Source organism: Terrapene carolina, unplaced genomic scaffold (assembly GCF_002925995.2).
Source record: "Terrapene carolina triunguis isolate 2854851 unplaced genomic scaffold, T_m_triunguis-2.0 Scaffold68, whole genome shotgun sequence".
NCBI classification, from domain to species: domain Eukaryota; kingdom Metazoa; phylum Chordata; order Testudines; family Emydidae; genus Terrapene; species Terrapene triunguis.
Window position 1 is genome coordinate 75,071,444 of NW_020664419.1, and position 20,418 is coordinate 75,091,861.

The 20,418-nt window shown below is 44.0% G+C and overlaps 1 protein-coding gene across 1 annotated transcript in view; it reads left to right on the forward strand.

The window, feature by feature from the left end:
- Nucleotides 1-20,418, forward strand: part of PLEKHG7 (pleckstrin homology and RhoGEF domain containing G7) — a 53,325-nt gene that overhangs the window by 26,495 nt on the left and 6,412 nt on the right. The window contains exons 7-11 of the mRNA XM_029910869.1: nucleotides 556-730; nucleotides 3,496-3,611; nucleotides 4,647-4,740; nucleotides 9,012-9,091; nucleotides 11,314-11,473. Of these exons, the coding sequence (XP_029766729.1) occupies nucleotides 556-730; nucleotides 3,496-3,611; nucleotides 4,647-4,740; nucleotides 9,012-9,091; nucleotides 11,314-11,473 (625 nt within the window). The remainder of the gene's footprint in view (nucleotides 1-555; nucleotides 731-3,495; nucleotides 3,612-4,646; nucleotides 4,741-9,011; nucleotides 9,092-11,313; nucleotides 11,474-20,418) is intronic.

Sequence of the window (20,418 nt, forward strand, 5' to 3'; positions counted from 1 at the left end):
TGGACACCATCATTTCAAACTTGCTCAGCTTTCAGATTTTACTCTATTTAAACCTGAAAAATGAGCTCACTCTTATGGGCAGCTCCAAGGTGATAGCCAGGTGTCCTGCCCCTACTAGGGGCATTTGGGGTCTGAATAGCTCGAGTACCACCAGGAGTCCCCCAGGGGCAACAGACACCCATCTAAGGGCAAAACTCACTCTTTTATAAGCAGTCGAACGTTGAAGAGGAAATGGCTCTGGAGGAATCCCCGATTGAGATTTTTCTTGATAAGATGAAATGATACAGTGAAGAAACGTATTCTTAGGAATTAGTATAATGCCTGAAATGTGAAGTTATCTATACCAAAGATTAATCTGTGGGGCTGATTCAGCTCCTCTTGAAGTGAAAGGGAGCCTTTCCATTGACTTCACTGGGAAGTGAATTGGCTTCATCACAAGTGGATCCCCAGTTCATTTCAGTCAGCTGATGATGCAGCTAATTGCTTATTAACGGCTTTGTCAGAAAGCACCGCGAGTTCGTAGATCCTAAAACAGGCTTTCTTTATATTCAGTAGTGGTGTGAACAAAATGAACAGTGCAAACGACTACATCTGCCAGAACTGCTGGTGGCTCCTTTACACAGACTGACCCGATATCCCCTCCTCCTTAACAACATCTGGAAGAGAAGCACTGATGCAGCACAGAAAGCCACCATCCTCTCTATTAAGGAAAAGGTGGAAAAGTCCTTACGTAAGTAGCTGAGATTAAAAGTCAAGTTCTCTGTTTAGCATTTTCTCTGAGGATTTACGCACTTGAGGTTCAAATGTAAATGAGGGTTTTGTTTTTTTTTTTTTTACTGTTTGAAGATGTGATTGGTGGCACGAAAAACTCTTTGCGATCCCTTTGAGTCCTTCTCTTTTTCTCAAAATTGCCTGGTACCATTCTCATATTGTCAAAGTCTTCCCTCAGGATGGTAATACAGCACATAAATCAGTCAGTCACTTGTATTCACAGAGAATCATTTGCATTGACATGCGAACAGCTGAGAGCAGTTCACAAATGGGAACAAATCAAGGAATATCTCAAACAAAGAGGTCTTTGAGATGGAGTCATGTCTGGGAAGGATTCGGAGGGTTTAAACCTTAAAAGAATAAAATTCCACACACAAGGGGCATATTATGCCAACAACCTTTCTCGGAATGACAGTCTTTACATGTAAGGTACCTAGGGAGCCATCTCAGCTAAGGAAAACTTTCTCCAGCTTATGCAGAAAAAAAATGGATGGGTTTTTATACTGGATTCTATTTTACATAAATAACCTATTCAGTCAGTCATTTCCTGGAACCCACAATTTGCAGTTTTAAATATCTGATAGCTCTGAAGCTCGTTATAAGACAAACTTATTCTCCAGTGCCCCGATCCAGCTCCCACTGAAGTCAATCAGAGTACTAATAGATAGAAAGTGAATACACCCATTGGCGAATGCCTGGACCAGTGATCTCTGCCCAGGATTACAAATCAGGAAGTGGCTTTGGGCCACTTAGCCTGTTTGCCTTCATGTCCTTATCTGTGACATTACAACTTACCTGCCTTGCTGGGATGGTGTGAGGGGTAACTTTACCTCCAGCGTTCCCTTCCTTGCTGAGTGTGTGTGTGCACACTGCAATGTTGCATGCAAAATTAGGAGTCATATTGAAGTTTTGCTCTTTAAGGCCCTGATCCTGCAGACTAACACACGTGCTTCACTTTACACACTGTGAATAGATCTCCTGAGTCCCAGTCCAGTGCTTGAATCACAAAACCATCCTTCCTTTTAAAGTTTGTTCTTAAAGATTCTCATTGATTCCAATGGCTTTTGAATCAGACCCTAAATGATAAAAGCTAATTTACCCTTAATTAAACCAGTAAAGAACTTTCTCATGCTACTGGAGTCCAATTTGGAATATCGAGTTTTTTTAATTGAAGTTTAAGACAAAATAGTAAGTGAATCTTTAGAGTCAGACATTTTTCCAGTATCAAACTGGTAATATGACATCCAAAATATCACAACAGTGTATTAAAACCTGTTTAAACACATGGGGTGAAATCCTGGCCTCGCTGAAGTCAAGAGAAGTTTTGCAATTGACCTCAATAGAGCCGGGATTTAAGCTTTGGGCCCAACCTTGCAAGCCCCAAAGGCCCAGCTCCTCAAAGGTTTTTAGGTGGCTAATTCTGGTTCTAGGGTTGCAACCTGGACTGTAGGACCTCTGAGCCCTCTGTCCCACCAACCTGGGGTATCCCTCACACTGTGATGCCATTGGCAAGCTACAAAACTCTGGCAGGTACTACACTTACACAGACATCCACAGGCAGGGACACACCCGACTGAGTTCCATGAATGCTTCTCCCAGCTACTCATGAACCAATAATAGAAAGGCTCCAGCCAATTCCCTCCAGCTTTCCAGCCTTACACCCCCAGCATATATTGTCTTTCCCTGGTCAGAAGCCTGGCCAGTGTAAGTTCATTACCCAGACTGCCCCTCCCCTGATGTGGAGAGGACAAACACTAGCCTTTGTAACCTGGGCTGAGATTTCCCAAACACTTCAACCAAAATACACTGTTTTATGTAAAATATAAAACAAATGTATTAACTACAGAAAGATAGATTTTAAGTGATTATAAGTAGTAAGAGTAAAGATCAAAGTTGGATACCTAAGAAATAAAATAAATTCGCAGTCTGAGTGCTACAAACTAAACAGGATTTGAATAAAGCAGTGTCTCACCCTGACAGATGGTACAAAGAGGTCACAGATCTTCAGTACACACACTGGAACTCTCCTCCAGCCTGGGACCATACTCCCCAATTCAAAGTCTTTGTCCTCCAGATGTGTTTCCAGGTGTTGAATTGTGGCAGGAATGAGGCCAAGTGATGATGTCACTTCCCCTCTTCTATAGTTTCTTCCAGTTTGCTGAAAAGATGTTTGCTTGTGATGTAAAGGTCTGCCCCCATCAGTCAAGCAGTCTCCATTATATATGCCCTCTCCATGAGAAATCTCCATTGTATACAGTTCCTGGGATAGTGGATTCTCTTTAATGGGCTGTCAGCATGACTGGCTACTCCACAGTCGTACCTGAAAGGCTGGTTGTGGATGTTCCCAACCTCACAGCATATTTCAGTAACACACATGTAACAAAACTTCATAACTTCCCATACAATGATAGCACATACAATCCAACAGGATATTAATATTCAATAGATCAAGACTTTTAAAATGATGCCTCACAAGGCATACTTTGTACAAAACATATCATAATTATATGACAGTGATGAATATGGGGGTTACGGGGTGTTGCTTTGAGGTACAGAGTGCCACAAACTCCCACTGAAATCACTGGGAGTTAGCCAGCTAAACATCTTTAAGGGTCTAGGCCAGAGTCCTTCTACTTCCACTGCAGTCTAGCACTGTTAAAGGCATTCAACATCTCTCAAGCTTGTTGTCAACCATGGGGATAATTGATATTTTGTATTTTTCAGGAGATCTTGAAGGAAAAGTAAAATGGCTGGACAATTTTCAGAAATTTAGGCAGCTGCAAGAGGTTATAATTTGGCCTCCACTTTGGGATCGTGACAAAAGGTTCTTTCTCCCAGAGGTAAGCAGTGTATTCACCACTATTTAAATGTTAGCCTGAGGACTTTTTCTGTGAAGAAAATTTTCATATAGTTCCTACATTTGCCCAACCTTAGTGTTGTGGTCTAAAGATGATAATCATCTCTGTATTCTAACTAATGTAGATGTACATTATTATTATTTTTATATTCTGGTAGTAAGTAGATGCCCCAATCAAGAGTAGGCTCCATCGTGCTAAGCACTGGGCAGACACATGTGCACAGATGTTGTTAGCCTTGAAAAACTTACCTTCTTTGTGCTTAGCTTTACTCACACAAGTAGTTCAGGGCTGGAGAGAAGGACTGTTCCCTGCTGCCGCATTTCTGGCAGTAACCAGAGTCCTCCTTTCCCCTTCTGAAGTTCAGGGTCTGTCTTTTGGGAGGTGGAAAGGGTTTCTACTGCACTTGGCTCTAAGGATGGAATGTCACCTGGCCCAACAATCTATGGGAGATCCACGCTGCTTACTCCAGGGAGCTGAAGCAGTATCCCAACCCAAGAATCGTATAGGATTGATACAAATCTTACTTATTATTATTCCTTTATTAGCTGGTTTTGAGGTAAAACCATGCAAAATTGTTCACCTTCCCCACTTCCCAGGATGAAACTAAGAAATTCAGGTTAGCATTTGAATAATGTAAAAATATGAATTTTCCATGAGAATGGGTTCTGCTTTCTGCTGAGGTGACCCATTGACCTCCCCTTGCCTTTGAAGCCTGCCATTAAGTGACATTATGGTACAGTTGCTAAGTGGGGCTCACCTTGATGTTCAGTGCTGTTAAATTCACTCTAAAGAAGATGATCCCAGTTTGAATTTTCAAAGAATTAAATTTGTTTAATCCATAGTATTGCTGAAAAAACCCTGGCCATGCTAAGTTGGTAGTTGTCGGCCATGCTTAGTTTGATATAAACCTGCACATCCTACAAATACGAAGAGTATTTCTCAGACTCCTTAACAACTGGTCAATTTCCAGTTCCAGGTCAAATTTGTATGATTCTCTTTTCTATTTTTTCTTCCAAGTGTCTGAAACATATTTTAAGAGAAAACATGAGTGAAAACATCTTGTCTTCCTCAAATAGACAGCTTCTTCATGAAGGGAGGTTAACTCTTGCAGGTAAATGCCATTTTATTCATGTGCCAGCATTACAGCAACATATTCTGTATGGTCAGTACAGCACGGATCTGTGCCCCACTGCTTAATTAGAAATGTGGATCAAAGAAAAACAAATTTGCAACATGTTATACAGCGAGTGAGAAATAGCTAAACTGCCAAGAGGAGAGTAATCTGTGTGATTGGTTATTGTCACATCTGGATGGTCAACCTGCTAAATGCTGAAGGAATCAGCTTGACTGGCCAATGTCCAAATTTCAGAGCTGGTTTACTATTGTGATATTCAGGATTGTGGCTCAGGGAACACAGAGGAAGTTGAGACTGATTTGTAAAAAGGCGTCCTTGTTATTGTGTAATTGATCTAGGTATCTAAGCAGTTCTAATGCATCCATCGCTTTACTAGTATCTAGGTGCCATATGTAAGATTAAGGAAAGAATAAAAAAAACATTTTTTTCATCTCTCCTAAGTTATAAACAATTTTTCTAAGGGATTAGCCTTGGTGGATGTCTTCAAGGAGGAAGGTGTTACCACACTAGATTGTGCCCGCTGCTGGTGAGGAAAAGCTTATTGAAACAGGGGACTCTTGAGACTATCCCACCAGTGACATGATCTTGCCCAGCTGCAGTATATTACAGCATTGGAACATGTCCTTCATGTCAATCCCAGCAGCATCACATTGTGTTGCTGTGGCACAACATAACACAACGTCGTATCGCTGCAGCACAAGCATCATGTTGTAAAGACGTGCAGGTTTGTCTCATTGGATGAATAAGTCAACATCCCTATCTGAGCATGAGGCAGCAGGGGCTGAGCATGCTCATCCCTACCTGAGTGTGAGGTAGAGACTGGGCAGCGTCAGCACCCCTGTCCTTATCCAAGTGCAAGGAAGACAGAGCACAGAAGAGGCACTGAGAACAGCACACTGGGGTGGGATAAAGGTCTCAGTGGTGGTTTAGGCATGAGAAAAAAGTCTTCAGTTTAAAATTCCCTGATTAGTGCAGCCAGGCACTGAGGCAAAGACAATAAGGTGTAGAAGTTGTGATTCACCTTTCTCCTACCCTCACAACTATCATCAAATGTGGATGAGGGGACCAGACCAAGATTTCTCCTCCCCCCACAGACACAGGCCAGCAACAGGGAGATGAAAATGTAAGGTGGTAGAACAGGTGTAATGGTTGAGGCATAAATTAATACAATTCTTTTTTAACTTACAAAAATTCATTGCTATTGTTTGGGAGGGTTTGGCAGAAGGGGGCAGAGCACAAGTTTTTTTAATCCAGCTCTTCCTCTCATCCCCAAACTTTCAGCCAGCAACCCCCATCACCTGAGCTGTCCACTGCTGATGAGATTAAGTACTGGTACTTATCAAGGATCTACATTTCTTGCAGGAAGAAATTTACATTGAAGACAGATAGGATGGCATGTCCCTAAATCTTGCAGAAATAAATATGCAAGCTTAACTTCTTTTAGCTAACATAAGCAATCTGAGAGAGTGCGTGGTTTGGCAATATTTCTTGATCTTTTCATTTTCAAGATGAAAATGAATAAACATAATTCTAACCAGGTTGAGATGCTGAAAATGGGAAAGTATCTCCTAAAGACACAGATTTAAAAACACACACAGTCTGATACTGAGGTGTGCTGTGTGTCTCCAAGCCCAGTGTCAACACCCTGAGGTGCCCAGCATTTTTACTCTGAGATAATTCTCTCGAAACTGGGTTGTTTCTTATTACACCTTGAAACCAAAAGGAAAATGAGTAAAATGTTGATCATAGCTTCCATCCTAAGAAACAGGTTTACTTCACTGGACATTCCATGACTAAAATGTCTCCTCCTACCATTTTAAAATAGTGTAATCAAAACCTTATGTTAAAGCAGTATTGGGAATCAGAAGCAAACAGACAAGGGCCCAGAAATCCCGACTGGAGCCTGCCACACCATCTCAGCATAATGTACCACATATGAATATTAGGGATGGTATGTGGAAGATGCAGTTCTTAGTAGCTGGCTCACGGCTCTGGGACTCATGGCTGAAAGTCAGGCTGGCCACAAACCTCACCACCTTCAAAATGAAAACCTCAATTCCCAGCAGCAAATGGATTCAAAGGATCAATTATCCTTATGTTGTTATAAGTAGAAGAAATACTTGCTCAAGCTCACAATACCTTCCCCCACCAGCACAAAATCAAAGGAAACATAATAGGTGCAGCCACTGTAGAAACTGTAAGACAATGATGGGCAAAAGTACCTAGCACAAATCGAATAAAACATAACAGATTAGCTACTGTACATAGACTAGACAGACTACTGGATAGAGTTTACAATAAAAAATGTACATCAGTATAATCCAGGTAACACTATGTGATCAAATATATACCACTGCTAAGCATGAAGGAGCTATGACAAAAATTATACAAGAGCTTGAATATGATACTTGGGCCTTAAGAGGCCCGAGGAAAGTAAGTTTTAAACAAATAAGATGGGGAGTCTCATGTTACTTGGTGGTGTACTGTTTGTAGTGTCCTGAATCCCTGATGAGATAAAGGGGGATTCTCATTGTAGCTCCCACAGCCTTCCAGCCAGCCCGATTAACCAATGTGCACTCGGTTCACTTGCACAGGGCCCCCAGCTCAGGGGCAACCTGACCACCCAGAGGAAAAACAACACACACACAAAAACCCCGGGGCCAGGAAGCAGTGGGGTGTGGCATTGTGGGGGGGGAAGGGCCCCGCCTGCACGCTGTGTCAAGAGCCAGTGCAGGACAGGAGCCACTGCGGGGTAAGTGCAGGATGGGCACCCTCCAATTATTCCCCCTGCAGGCTTCCCACTTCAGTTAGGGGGCTCCCCAAAATCTTTAATCCAGCCCTGCTTCCTACAAGTGGCTAGTCCATGACATCGTTAACCTCTAGTAGCTATTGCTGTTGCCTCCTGAAATAAACCAAGTCGTTTCCAAACTAAAACATTTCAGAACAAGCACTCAATGAACTATTTTCCCATTCTCCAGATTGCCTGTAAGTGAAAGTTCTGGCTGTCCCAGTCTGACCTGTAACACTGAGAATAGAAATGCATTTTAAGAGATTGTTCATTTCAAGACAAACATTCTGAGTATGGAATTTCCTAACGGCACCACACCTTCTGAAGTTAACATTTTATTTAATGCTGGTCCTGGAGTGCTCCTATCTTGGGCATCAGAAGTAACAGGCGGGGTGAAGACACCAGATATAAAAGGCTTATGAGTGGCCAGTGATAGCATGAAAGGGTGTGGACTGGAGTCAATACAGCTAAGCGTTATACAATAAGAATATTGCTGGTAAGAGAGAAGAGGGACAGACAAGAGGAAAGGGCAGGAAAGGATAAGGTCTGCAGAAGAGAAAGGAAGTGATTCTGGAAGAGACTAGAGTAGCGAGACAGGACCATGCAAGAAATAAAAAGAAACAACTGCAGGTTGGAAACCTGTAGAGGGAGCCCCAACGATAGACTGAGGTGCAAGCTCCACCCTCTGGGCATTTGATCCAACAGACTCCCAGAGCTCTAAATGGTTTGCCACATTCCAGGATCCTTGGGTTTCCCTATTTCCCTTTGAAACCATCACCTTTGCTTCTGATGCATGATTACTCATTGTTTATACTACTAGAACACCTAGAAGCCCCAATCAGGACCGGGGCCTCCACCTTGAAGACTTCAGTACATACTTATAAAAAATAACTTGCCCTTAAAAGACTTTTGTTTCACTATTTCTTCTCTTACCGCCAAGGTAGTGATGGAAGTTGAGTCCACTCTACGTTGTGTAGTTACTGAAGGACCTTTATAATGCCATCAACATGAAAATCTGAGCTGTATCATGTAGGCACAATGGGGTGAGACTTTGTACAACTATTTTTAAGGGATCCAGATGAACACTGGAATTTGCCCTCATTATGTGTCTGCAGTTGCCATAGGGTTAATATTCCCTGGTGACCCATAAGTGAGTTGTTTGGTCGACAGCATGCTGCTCTTTGTAGCTGTGTTCAAAGATATATGATCTGAGTTATTTTGGCAATGAGAAACTGCTGGTCTTTTATGATAATGTGGCTGCAATGTGCCACAATTATGAATGGCCAAAATGACAAAGCAGAATGCCTTTCAAGTCTGGAGTGTGTGAGAACACAAAAGAGATATTGAGTGGTGGAGTGCCACATTTGGAGGTCTGCTTAAAATGTGCTTAAGATCTGCTTTAGAATAGAAATTGCAGTTCCTCAAAACAATCATGCTACTGTTTTGTTTTTCTCCTCAGAAAGTACAAGGATCCTTGATGTCTACCTCTTTCTATTCAATGATTTCCTATTAATTACCAAAACTAAACGCAACAAAAAGGTAACAATGGGCAGAAACAGTCACACTTACTGTATGTATTTTTTGCAGCTTGGAAAATATTTATGCAAGTATATTGGAAGAATTATTTTAAAGAGAAAAATGCAAGTGGAATAATGTATATGAAGGATAGTAATATATTTTTTAATATAAATAGCAAAGAGTAAAACACACCACAGTAGTTCTTCAGGGCAATTTAAATGACAGGAGATGTGTATAAAGGTCTGATGTTATAGGGCTGATATGGTGTCCAAGGTGTGTATTACTGGACATTTCTTTAATTCCTTTACCGTTCCCGCAGTTCCCATACCCAACATACTGGATCTCTAAAGCCAACTACATCTTCTGAAGTGTGCTGGGCACTTTAATGGTACATATCAATCCTATAAAATTGCAGTCTTTTGTGTAAAGAAATCAGAACCTTTGGGAGCTAAAGGGGAAAAGCAGAGAGAAACAGTGAAAATGTTAGCCTCGTGGAAAGAATAGCAACATACTCAGATGCTCTGGGTTCTATCTCTGCCACTGCCCTTGCCAGGCATAAAATGGGAGCAAGGATACCTCCTTTGTAAGGCACTTTGAGGTCTGCTGATGAAATGCACTATATAAAAGCTAGGTATTATTAATTATTCACCACCGAACAGGCATTAGGCATTTGAGGCTCCAGTGTCTTTGAGTACAAAGTCAGTTAAATTTATGAAGATCATGTAATGACTTAGCAAAGGTGACATGCTGTAATGCAATAGATGATTGCAGGAGACACTGTCTGAATTAGATGTGGTTTTAAACAGACAGCAGTTGTCACATTTTATAGGTTTTGAAAGAGCACAGGTTAGAGTCTATGTCAGCAACACCATGACAGTCACATTCCCAGTCATGTGGTTCTCAACAGGGGTATGTGTACCCCTGGGGGTACGCAGCAGTCTTCCAGGGGGTACATCAACTCTTTTAGATATTTGCCTAGTTTTACTACGGGCTACATAAAAAGCACTAGCAAAGTCAGTACAAACTAAAACTTCACACAGACAAAATGAGAAAGCAATTGTTCAGTAATAGTGTGCTGTGAGATTTTTATGTCTGATTTTGTAAGCATGTAGTTTTTAAGTGAGGTGAAATTTGGGGTACGCAAGACAAATCAGACCCCCGAAAGGGGCACAGTAGTCTGGAAAGGGTGAGAACCACTGCTCTGAACCACACATGCAGGCCCCCGTAGGAGGGTTTGCCCTGTGTATGCGTGAATCATGTTTCAGAGGCGCTGCATCACGTTTGTGGCCCTTTGCAAATCCCTCATTACAGGCGTCAGTACCGAGCCACCCCTATGGACTGCACAGGGTTCTACACTTGGCGTATTTTCTAGCAGCGATAAACCCACAAGTGTGAAGAGAACAGTAACCTGTGTTAAACAAGGCATTTGAAAAAAACTATTATGGTTTGTTTTGTGCACTTGGACTTGATTTTGATTTTTAATATGCAGGTTAGCTGCATACTTTGGAGGTTGTTCAGACGATAACAGAAAAACGTTTTATTTTGAGGCTTAGTATATACATGAACAACAAGGAGTCCGGTGGCATCTTAAAGACTAAAAGGTTTATTTGGGCATAAGCTTTCGTGGGTAAAAAAACCTCACTTCTTCAGATGCATGGAGTGAAAGACTTTCATCTGAAGAAGTGGTTTTTTACCCACAAAAGCTTATGCCCAAATAAATCTTTTAGTCTTTAAGGTGCCACCGGACTCCTTGTTGTTTTTGTGGATACAGACTAACACGGCTACCCCCTGATACTTGCAGGGGCAGCTCTATGTTTTTTGCCGCCCCAAGCACGGCAGTCAGGCGGCCTTCGGTGGCACGCCTGCGGGCGGTCTGCTGGTCACACGGATTCAGCAGCGTTTCTGCGGGTGATCTGCCGGTCCCACACCTTCGGCGTACCCGCCGCCGAATTGCCACCGAAGCCGTGGGACCGGCTGATCTCCTGCAGGCATGCCGCCGAAGGCTGCCTGAGTGCCGCCCTCACGGCGACCGGCACGCGGCCCCCCGTGGCTTGCCGCCCCAGGCACACGCTTGCTGCGCTGGTGCCTGGAGCCGCCCCTGGATACTTGAGTATATACATGAGGCCTCTAAGCACATTCTGCGGGGAAAACAAGTTTTGAGAGATGTATAGTGGCTAGAGTTTGAAAACATACAGAGGAGTTTGGTGACTATATAATCAAGTGCTTTCCCTTCCCATTTTCAGAAATACGGGGGCTCAGACGTTGGTTTAATACCTGTATGCCCTTCCTTTTCTCCTGAGCTGCAGTCTTTGGTAAAAGATGGTGGTTCTTGTACAGTCCTGGACCAGCCCATTCCACTAGACAGACTGACACTCAAAAATATTGATCCATTCCATGTGACAGGTATGTTTAATGCGTTTTGTATATTTTGTAAGGCAGCTTTCTATGTACAGTGTATACATAGAGCCCCTGGCCTTTGCACCACATGCACCCGCCCACTCACCTCCCTCCTGCCCCAGCATCGAATGGTTCCTAAGGGAGGCCTGCCACCAGAGAGTTCCCATGAGAGTCACTTGCCTCCTGAATCATGGGAGTAGGGAGTGGGGGGAGTTCCAAGGATGACAGCAGAAGCCATGCAAGTCACGGGAGCCTAGCTATTGTAATTTGTGTTGCTTTTCCCTGTAGCTTTGGAGAGAAAGAGAATCCTATAGAGAGTGGCCACTTTCTCCCAGGGCTATGGAGCCCTATAAAGTGGCCCTAGAGTTTTGGGTGGGGAGTTTACCACCTTTAATGCTCACTTCAGTTTAAAGCTTCCTAGAGCCCAATGCTGAGTTATAGAAATAACACAGGGCCATCTGTTAAAAATGTTTCGGTCCCACATACAAGTCAAGTTAACTGTCAAAATCCTACTGCTTGTCCACTGAGCAATCTAGCCTCCCAAATCCACAGATATTAAAAACAAACCTGAAACCCACAGAATTTATGCTAGCCTGGAAGTTCATCCATCCTGACTCATCGGCATTCTGCACCACTGCCAAGCCAGGCAGCAAAGAGAACAAACACAACTAACAAGGAGATAAAAGCACTAGCGTCAGAATTAAAAAACAGTGGCTCCTTAAATCTCTCTGATCTTGAATGTGCTAGTTTGGGCATACACAAATTCTTATTGCTCAAGAAACCTCTTGGGCATGTAATATGAGAAATCCAATGAGCTGGACTATTGCAATGTAATGAAATGTTTGCCAGTGTACAGTATTTTAGCTGTCCAGCTAGTGCTCTATCAGATCACATGTAAAAGCTGCAGCAGATCTGGAACCACGTCATCAAAGTGTTGAGCCGTATGTCTTTCTTCTCTCCCCCCCACCCCGCCTGCATCCCCCCTTCAGTCCATCAGTTAACATAGCCTTAATGCTCCACTTGTTGACTTCTGCCATTCCTGTCTCTGTGCGATTTCCATGCTGCCCACTGTGCATGGGACACCTCTATATCCCAGGACACCGGGTCTCCACTTCCTTCCCATTCAGATCCTTCCTAAAGACCACAATGTCCACAAACCCTAATCATCCCAGAACACCTCTCTATCACCATGTCACACTGCAGAAAGTAGTCATTCAGAATAACTCATTAAACTGTAACTTAACTCCCTCTCTGGTCTCTTAGTGCATCCTGTCTCCTCTGAGTCTGTGTTTTAGAGTGACACCACCACCCCGCCCCCCCAAGGGAAGGGACTGACTTCATTTTTGTGTCTGGTACAAATGCTGGACACATCACTGGTACTTAACAATAATAAATAATAATAATGAGGATAATGCTATCACATGACAGATGTAGTGGCTTCTGATCTGAGCAGAAGACCTTAAGCATAAAGGTTCCTTCGTTATGAGTTCAGAGTGGTGCAAAGTAACAACATCAAACAGGAGGGAGGCACAGGCAGTAGAGAGCTCCTCCCCGTGAACAGAGATAGGCAGCCTAATTTCTTGTAAGAGGCACCAAGGGTTAGAACTGAATCACTCAGGCTCCAGTGTTGGTGTTTCCGCATAATTTCATCCTGGAGGCTCAGTTTAAATGAAGAATTTCATTCTTAGAGAGACAAGGTGGGTGAGGGAATATCTTTTATTGGACCAACTTTTGTTGATGAGAGAGACAAGCTTTCGAGTTACACTGAGCTTGTCTTCAGGTCTAGGAAACGTGCTCCAAGCATCACAGCTAAAAGCAAAGTGGGACAGATTTCCCAGACCTGAAGGAGTGCTCTATGTAAGCTCAAAACTTGTCTCTCTCATCAACAGAAGTTGGTCCAATAAAAGATATTACCTCACCCACCTTTTCTTTCTAATAACCTGGAACCAACACGACTGGATGATTTAGTTGGGGATTGGTCCTGCTTTGAGCAGGGGGTTGGACTAGATGACCTCCTGAGGTCCCTTCCAACCCTGATATTCTATGATTCTATTATTCTATTCTATGATTCTACAACAATACTGAATTTCATTCTTGTAATTTATTGGTAGGACTTTGTAGTTAATATTCTGACTTAGATCCAAAATTCAGTTATTAATGTGAGTATCATTAAGTTTCTCCCCACAAGTGGCTGACTTTCAGGTCAACAGTTAAACATGGCCTGGGAGGATCTTGAGTTGGGGGAAAAAGGCAAATCTTCTTTGGGGGTCAGGAGGACTTGCACTACCCCAATCCTGGACAATCCATGGTAGCTCATGGGGCTTTACATTCACAGCCGCTAATTAAATATATACATAAAAACCCCTACACCCTTTCATAGTGTTCTGCAAAACATCTGCCTTGTGTACCATCGTGCACCCAAATATTGTCAATCTGGCCACATTAAGAGTCAATTGCAATTCCCAGGGCAGGGCCACCAAAAGTGACTTTAAAGTCCTTATTCAGACCTGGTAGTTTACGAGATTTGTGAGCAATTTTTTCATGGGCTTTTTCCGGTGGTAGCCATATGGGCTGGCATTACACCAAACTCAGCAGTAGGATCTCTGGGACTAGTGCAAGGACAACTAGATAGGAGAAGATATGAGCTACTGTAACCCACACACCTCTTGGGTGTGGAGCTCTATCCCCTCTAGTGGCACCAAGACCACTTAGGCTAGGTCTACACTGGGAGGGGACGGGGTCGACCTAAGATACGCCAACTTCAGCTATGCTATTCAAGTAGTTGAAGTTGCGTATCTTAGGTCGATTTACCTGGTCGTGAGGACAGCGGCAAGTCGACCACTGCTGCTCCCCCGTCGACTCTGCTTCCGCCTCTTGCGAGCTGGAGTTCCGGAGTTGATGGCAGAGCGATCGGGGATTGATTTTATCGCGTCTACACTAGATGCAATAAATCAATCCCCGATAGATCAATCACTACCCACTGTTCCAATGGGTAGTATAGACGTACCCTTAGAGATTAATGAGTCTGCTCTACAGCCTTAGGTAAGGGGCAGATGGCTTTTAGCTCATGCAGTAGAGGCTCATGTATTTAGCTCCCGAGGTCCCAGGTTCAATCCCACCCGCCGACGACTGGGGTCTGTCGGTGTTACACTACACCATCAAATGTTTTCTAAAAGCCAGTTGTGGGGACTGAAGCCTGTGAGGATCCATTTGGGAACTTTGCAGCAGTGGGTGATTCCACTGCCTATGATCTGGGATATGATGTGACAGAGCCCACCCCCGAGACTCCCTCAGGGTCTGGCAGTGGGATTTTTAGAGTTAAGTAACTGGCTGGTGCTGGTGTCAGAGTGCAAAACATTTATAACATCAGCGGATTCCTTCTGGCATTAAGGAATGGCCTATGCTCAGCACTAGCATTAGCAGAGGGATTTTTATATAATTTCCTAATGATTTGAGAAAATATTTTCTGTGCCTAATAAGGTTATTAAGTGGTTCCCCGCTTAGATTTTGATGTCTAGGCCCCACTGAAGTGGATGCAGTAGGGGAGTTCCCAGCTGCTAGAGAAGAGTTTCTGCAAGGCTGAACTAACAGCAGCAGCACAGCGGATTACACTGTGAGAGTTGTACCCTCTGCAACAGAAAAAGGAGACATGGGGGGGGAGGGTTTGAGAGCGGGGTATTTTTTAAAAAGAAATCTTAGAATATACAGAATCTTGCCGCCACACCTAAAAGTAGCAGGATTCAAAATTTCCCCTCAGTTTATTCGTCTGCAATGTTATGGGAGCTCATGGGGACAATTTGGCTGCACGTTTTAATGAGATATTTACAATCACTCCCATTAAAGCTGTCTCCGCAGTGATCCGAGAGGAGCAGATGCTGTGCCTCTCATGCTGCATGGAAGAATATTTAATGGGGATTTAACGAATTCTGCTAAAACGCTGAGCCTAGTCCAGAAGCAATTTTCAATCCAATGCTGCTTTATTTTCACATTTTCTCCTACCCTCAAGCCTACCAGTGCACACACTGCTTGTTACAGATTGTGTCCGGAGCAGCTTTTCTTTGTATTGCAATAGTGCCAAGGACCACAGTCCTAGTCCAGGGCCCCATTGCGTTAGCTGCTGTGCAAACACAGAAAAAGCTGCCCAGGCCCCCAAAGAGCTTACAGTTCACACTGCAGCCATCCGTGATCTGACCCTGATTTTAAAAAAAATCCATTGGCAGGGTTTCTTTCCTTAAACAATGAACAGAGAATGGACATTTTCAGCCCAAAAGATAAATGTCCTAGAAAGTTATGAGCTTGTGAAAACGGAATGGAAGTGACGGAAATTTATGTGCAGCCTGCAGGATAGAGTTCACTGCTGGTAACTTTTGAGTGTTGAATATTTTGAGAAATGCTCTCAGAGCTGTATTTTTATTGGATTATGCTGACCGGCAGTAGTCAAATTAATCATAGTTGGAAGCTTGATTTTTAATCTGATAAATATAGCTCATCTGTCACATTACTGAAGGCAGGTCCTATCCTGGAAAGAAATCCAGCTGACTGCAGAAATAGTCCATTGCAATAGTAAGGCAGTACCCTTCAGAGCAGAATTCTATCAGCAGACAAGAGCTGTATAATTACACACACTAATTCTAGCCTCAAGCCTGCCACATATCAGTCCAATGATGAGAAGTCTTACCCTCATAATGCTAGGAAGCCTGTCCTAAAGGCAAAGCTATACTCAAACACCAGGGCCATGTACTAGAGATATAAGAGTAATAGTGGAAATCTGTCTTTGAAGGTACATAAGGAGCAACGTGCCTTTTAACATCTCTGCTCGGAATTTAAACTTTGCAATTCCTTATGATCTCTCTCTGTTGAGAATCCTGTGCCTGTAAGCTGGAAGGACACTTCCTTACAGACACAGATATGCTGCTCCAGTAAAGATTACTAATCTTTACTGCTGTGAAGTGTAGATTCTCTGTCATTGATGTTATTGAGAGTCTCTTACAGTAGTTCCGAAAATTTCATCTTTAAAACGGAATAGCTGTATTCCCTGTAGATCTCAGAACTAAGGGCCAAGAGTTCTGAGTTATAGCCCCAGTGCTGCTATGGATTTGCTGTACTTAACAATCCGGGCCAGTAGTTTAACTATTCTGCAGCTCACTTTCCCCAGCTGCAGAATGAGGATTATATAACACTTACCTGCTGGTATCTCCCAGGAGTGTTTTGAGGTCTGATTGGCACTTTGATGAGAGGCATTTTATAAGAGCAAATACTACATAAAAGCACACAGCTCCAAAGCAAATGGTGTGAACTAAATGGTTCTCAAAAAGGTACCTCAAATACAGCAAATTTAGAGATGATTGGCGTGTCTTGGCAGCCTGACCTCTGCATTGCCCTCTGGGATATATGCTTTTAAAAGCTAACCTCAGGCCAGGGGCATCATTTGCAGGGAGGTGATCCCACCCCGCACTCTCCGATTGAATTTTGCTCTGTCCTCCCAGCAGTACTAAATGTAAAATAAATGGGCCAGGTTCTGATCTCACTTGCATTAATGGAAGCAGGGAATAAAAACAATTAATGAAATCAGAATTGGGCCCACTCCAAGGCTCAGTGTTGCAATGCTACCCCAGCACATACCCCAGGAGGGAGAAAGGGTGTAATAGGGAAACTGCAGCCCAAAATGCAAGGCACCAGGGAAAGTCCCCATAACAACTTCTCAGACCTAAGCATTTGGGATGAAATCCTGGCTCCATTGAAGTCAGAGGGGATTGTGCAGCGTGGGCCATTTGGGTAGAGAAATGTCTGGTGTACACACCACTGAAAACAGGAACAAAACCAAGCACAGCTGTGCTCTGCATTGAAATCCAAGATGATTCAGCACATGCTTTGCTGAACAGAGATGGTATTAGAGACACGCTTAAAGATAAACCCATGCCCAAGAGTTCTATTGAATTAGGGCACTTGCAGTCCTGTCTTGGAATTGAAATCAACCTTCAGCGTTAGAGGCAGTGCTGCATCTGTGTGAAGTAATGTCTGCAAGGAATTTACTACGTAACAGCAATAAATCAACGACGTCTATGATCTCAACACCCCTGTGAATTTCAAGTGTGAAAAAGAATAGAGCATCTGACAAAGAGTTATGTCACCTGAGAGCACTTAAGAATACGTCTACCGCATTTTGGAGCAAGCCTCCCAGGCCAGTCGATAGACTCACATGAATATGCTAAAAATAGCTGTGTAGTCAGCACTTGGAGTTGAGGCTCAGGCTCTGAACCTTTGGGGGGGGGATGGGCTTCATAGCCTGTGCTCCAACCTGAGCTGCAACTTCCAAACACCGTCTACTTAGTGTGATAGACCCAGACCAGTTGGGAACAGCAGAGTAGCAGAAGGGAGATATACTGGTCACTGGATAAGTAGTTTTCTGTTCCCTGAGTGACCAGAGCAGACCTGCTCCAGGCTAATAGACCACCTGACTCCAATTAACCTGCTAAGAGTCAGGTGAGGCAGTTAAGCACCTGACTCTAATTAAGGCCCCTCTGATGCTATAAAAGGGCTCACTCCAGTCAAGTCAGGGAACCAGAGGAGAGGAAGTGAGTGTGGGGAGCTGGGAACAAGAGGCACAAGGAGCTGAGAGTGAGAGGGTGTGCTGCTGGAGGACTGAGGAGCACAAGCGTTATCGGACATCAGGAGGAAGGTCCGGTGGTGAGGACAAAGAAGGTGTTGGGAGGAGGCCATGGGAAACCCCTTATTTACTGCATAGCGACATTGCTTGGAACACCAACCTTTAAAACCTTTCCATTTTGCTTTTCCTTTTTAAAAGGTCTAAGTTACTTTCTTACTTCAATTATAATTGATTCCACTCTGTTTTGATGGAAAATCTTAAGGAAACGTATGAAAGCTCTTCACCCCTCTTCAGCCCCTTTATGCCAGGTCAAAGGGCCAGGGTAACATAAAGGGTCTCTCAAAGCCCCATTAACTGATTAGAGGAAGATTTGCCCAGAGCAGGCACTGAAGAAGACAACCACAAGACTATCTTTCAGAGGACCCTATCATAAGCCTTGATGTCAGGAGCATGCTGGGGGCCAGACCACAACATGGAGTGCTGTGGAGATTCCAGGCAGTGCTGAAGCCTAAGAGGTGTTATCTGCATGATCCCTAAAGAGGGGCACCAGCTTATTTGTGTTCATTGGAGAGGGGTGACACTCCTATCTGTACCTGGAAAAGCGTTTGGCATTATCAGTTTGAATAGGATGAAAACTGCCATTGCCGAAGTACTTAGGAAGAACATCGTGGATTTCAACCCACTGGGTGGTGTTCAGACCAGGTTTCCGCCTTCCCAAAACTTATTGAGAAAGGCTTAGAATACCAGCAGAAGATGGTTTTCAATTTAATTGAATTTATAAAACTGTTTGATAAAGAAGCTCTCTAGAAGTTCGTGAAACTCTGTGGAATTTCAGCAAACATGTGTAACCCTTCTACCAGGTGGAGCCAGCAGCAACCAGGGCCAGGTTCAATATCTAGGGGTTCCTTTCCATCGATACAAAACAGAACTGGCTCGAGTCCCCACCCAGTAACCTGGGAAAATTACATACCATCCCTGGGGCAATACTTCCCCACTCGCAAGCAGAGTCCAAGTGTAGAAAAGAAACTTTTAATAAGAGGAGGAATTAACTCAGAGTTAATTTGGGAAAACACCGCAAATAGGGTTCATAAACATAAACCATGAGTAAAAGGCCCATCCCCAAGTAAGTTGGGCAGTGTCCTTTTCCCTTCAGGGTCTTAAGTCCATCAACCCAAAAGTCCCTTTCACGTGCCCGACCCTTCTCTGCACCCCACTCACAGTTGTTGTCCTTGGTCAGTGCAGACCCAGAGTTCAGAGGTGCATCTGCAGAGTTCACCTCCCACCATGGGTGGGGGGTAAAGAGGCATCTTACTCGCTCTGCTGGCTGCTCACCGGCCACCTGCTCACTGCCCTTGCTGCGCCCCTCCACCAGCCACCCTGCTGGCTGCTCATTGCGCCTCTCTGCCGCTGCCCTGCTGGCCACTCATCACATGTCTCCACCAGCCACCCTGCTGGCCGCTCATCACGCCTCTCCACCGCCGCCCTGCTGGCTGCTCATCACACCTCTTCGCCGCCGCCCTGCTGGTCACTCATTCGCCAGCTGACTGTCAGTCACCTTCTGCCTCTGCTGTGACGTCTGCACATCAGTGTCTCAGTGATTTTCAGCTCTTTTGCAGGCTGGGCAGAAACACTGCCCCCTCTCAAGTGATTTCAGCTCTCATGATTTTAGCCCTCAGCAGGGCAGAAACACAGTCCTACCACAAGTGGTTTCAGCTCTGATTGAACAATTAAAATAACAAGAGAGGCTTCTAATGAAGCCTATTTAGCTCTATTCTTTGAAAGGGGGGAAGAACAGGTTAAGCCAGTCTAGAGAGGACCCTGGGGGGGATGGGAAGGGGGGTTGTGCAGCCTCCTGACCAGGACACCGGGACTCCTATCCCCACCCCTTTTACTTTCACAGGGCTCTGACATTGAAGCCCCTGCTTAATGAGGTTCTTTCAACTGAGGGCGCCCCCCCCCCCCCATTTGGGACAGGTTAAGCACAGTCCTGCTTTCCTGTATTCCTACAATAATTACAACATTGATAACCATATTTCACTACCCCTGCATTCAGTACTAAGGTAATTTGTACCCAACACCAGCCACAGTTGATCCTTTGACACAGCTGTATCTGATGAACATGTAAACAGAGCAGGAGAAAACTGTATTTACATAACACACCCATAGTCTCTTCCCTTCCGAGCTAGCTGTCAGGGAGGCATTCATTCAGACCCTGTTTTCACATATTTAATTGGATAAAAGCTTTGTATGATGAGTGTGCCTGCTGTGTCAGGACAGAGAATGGAGACACTGATTGTTACTGGTGGTGCAAGGCAAGGTTGCATACTCTCCCCACTTCTCTTCT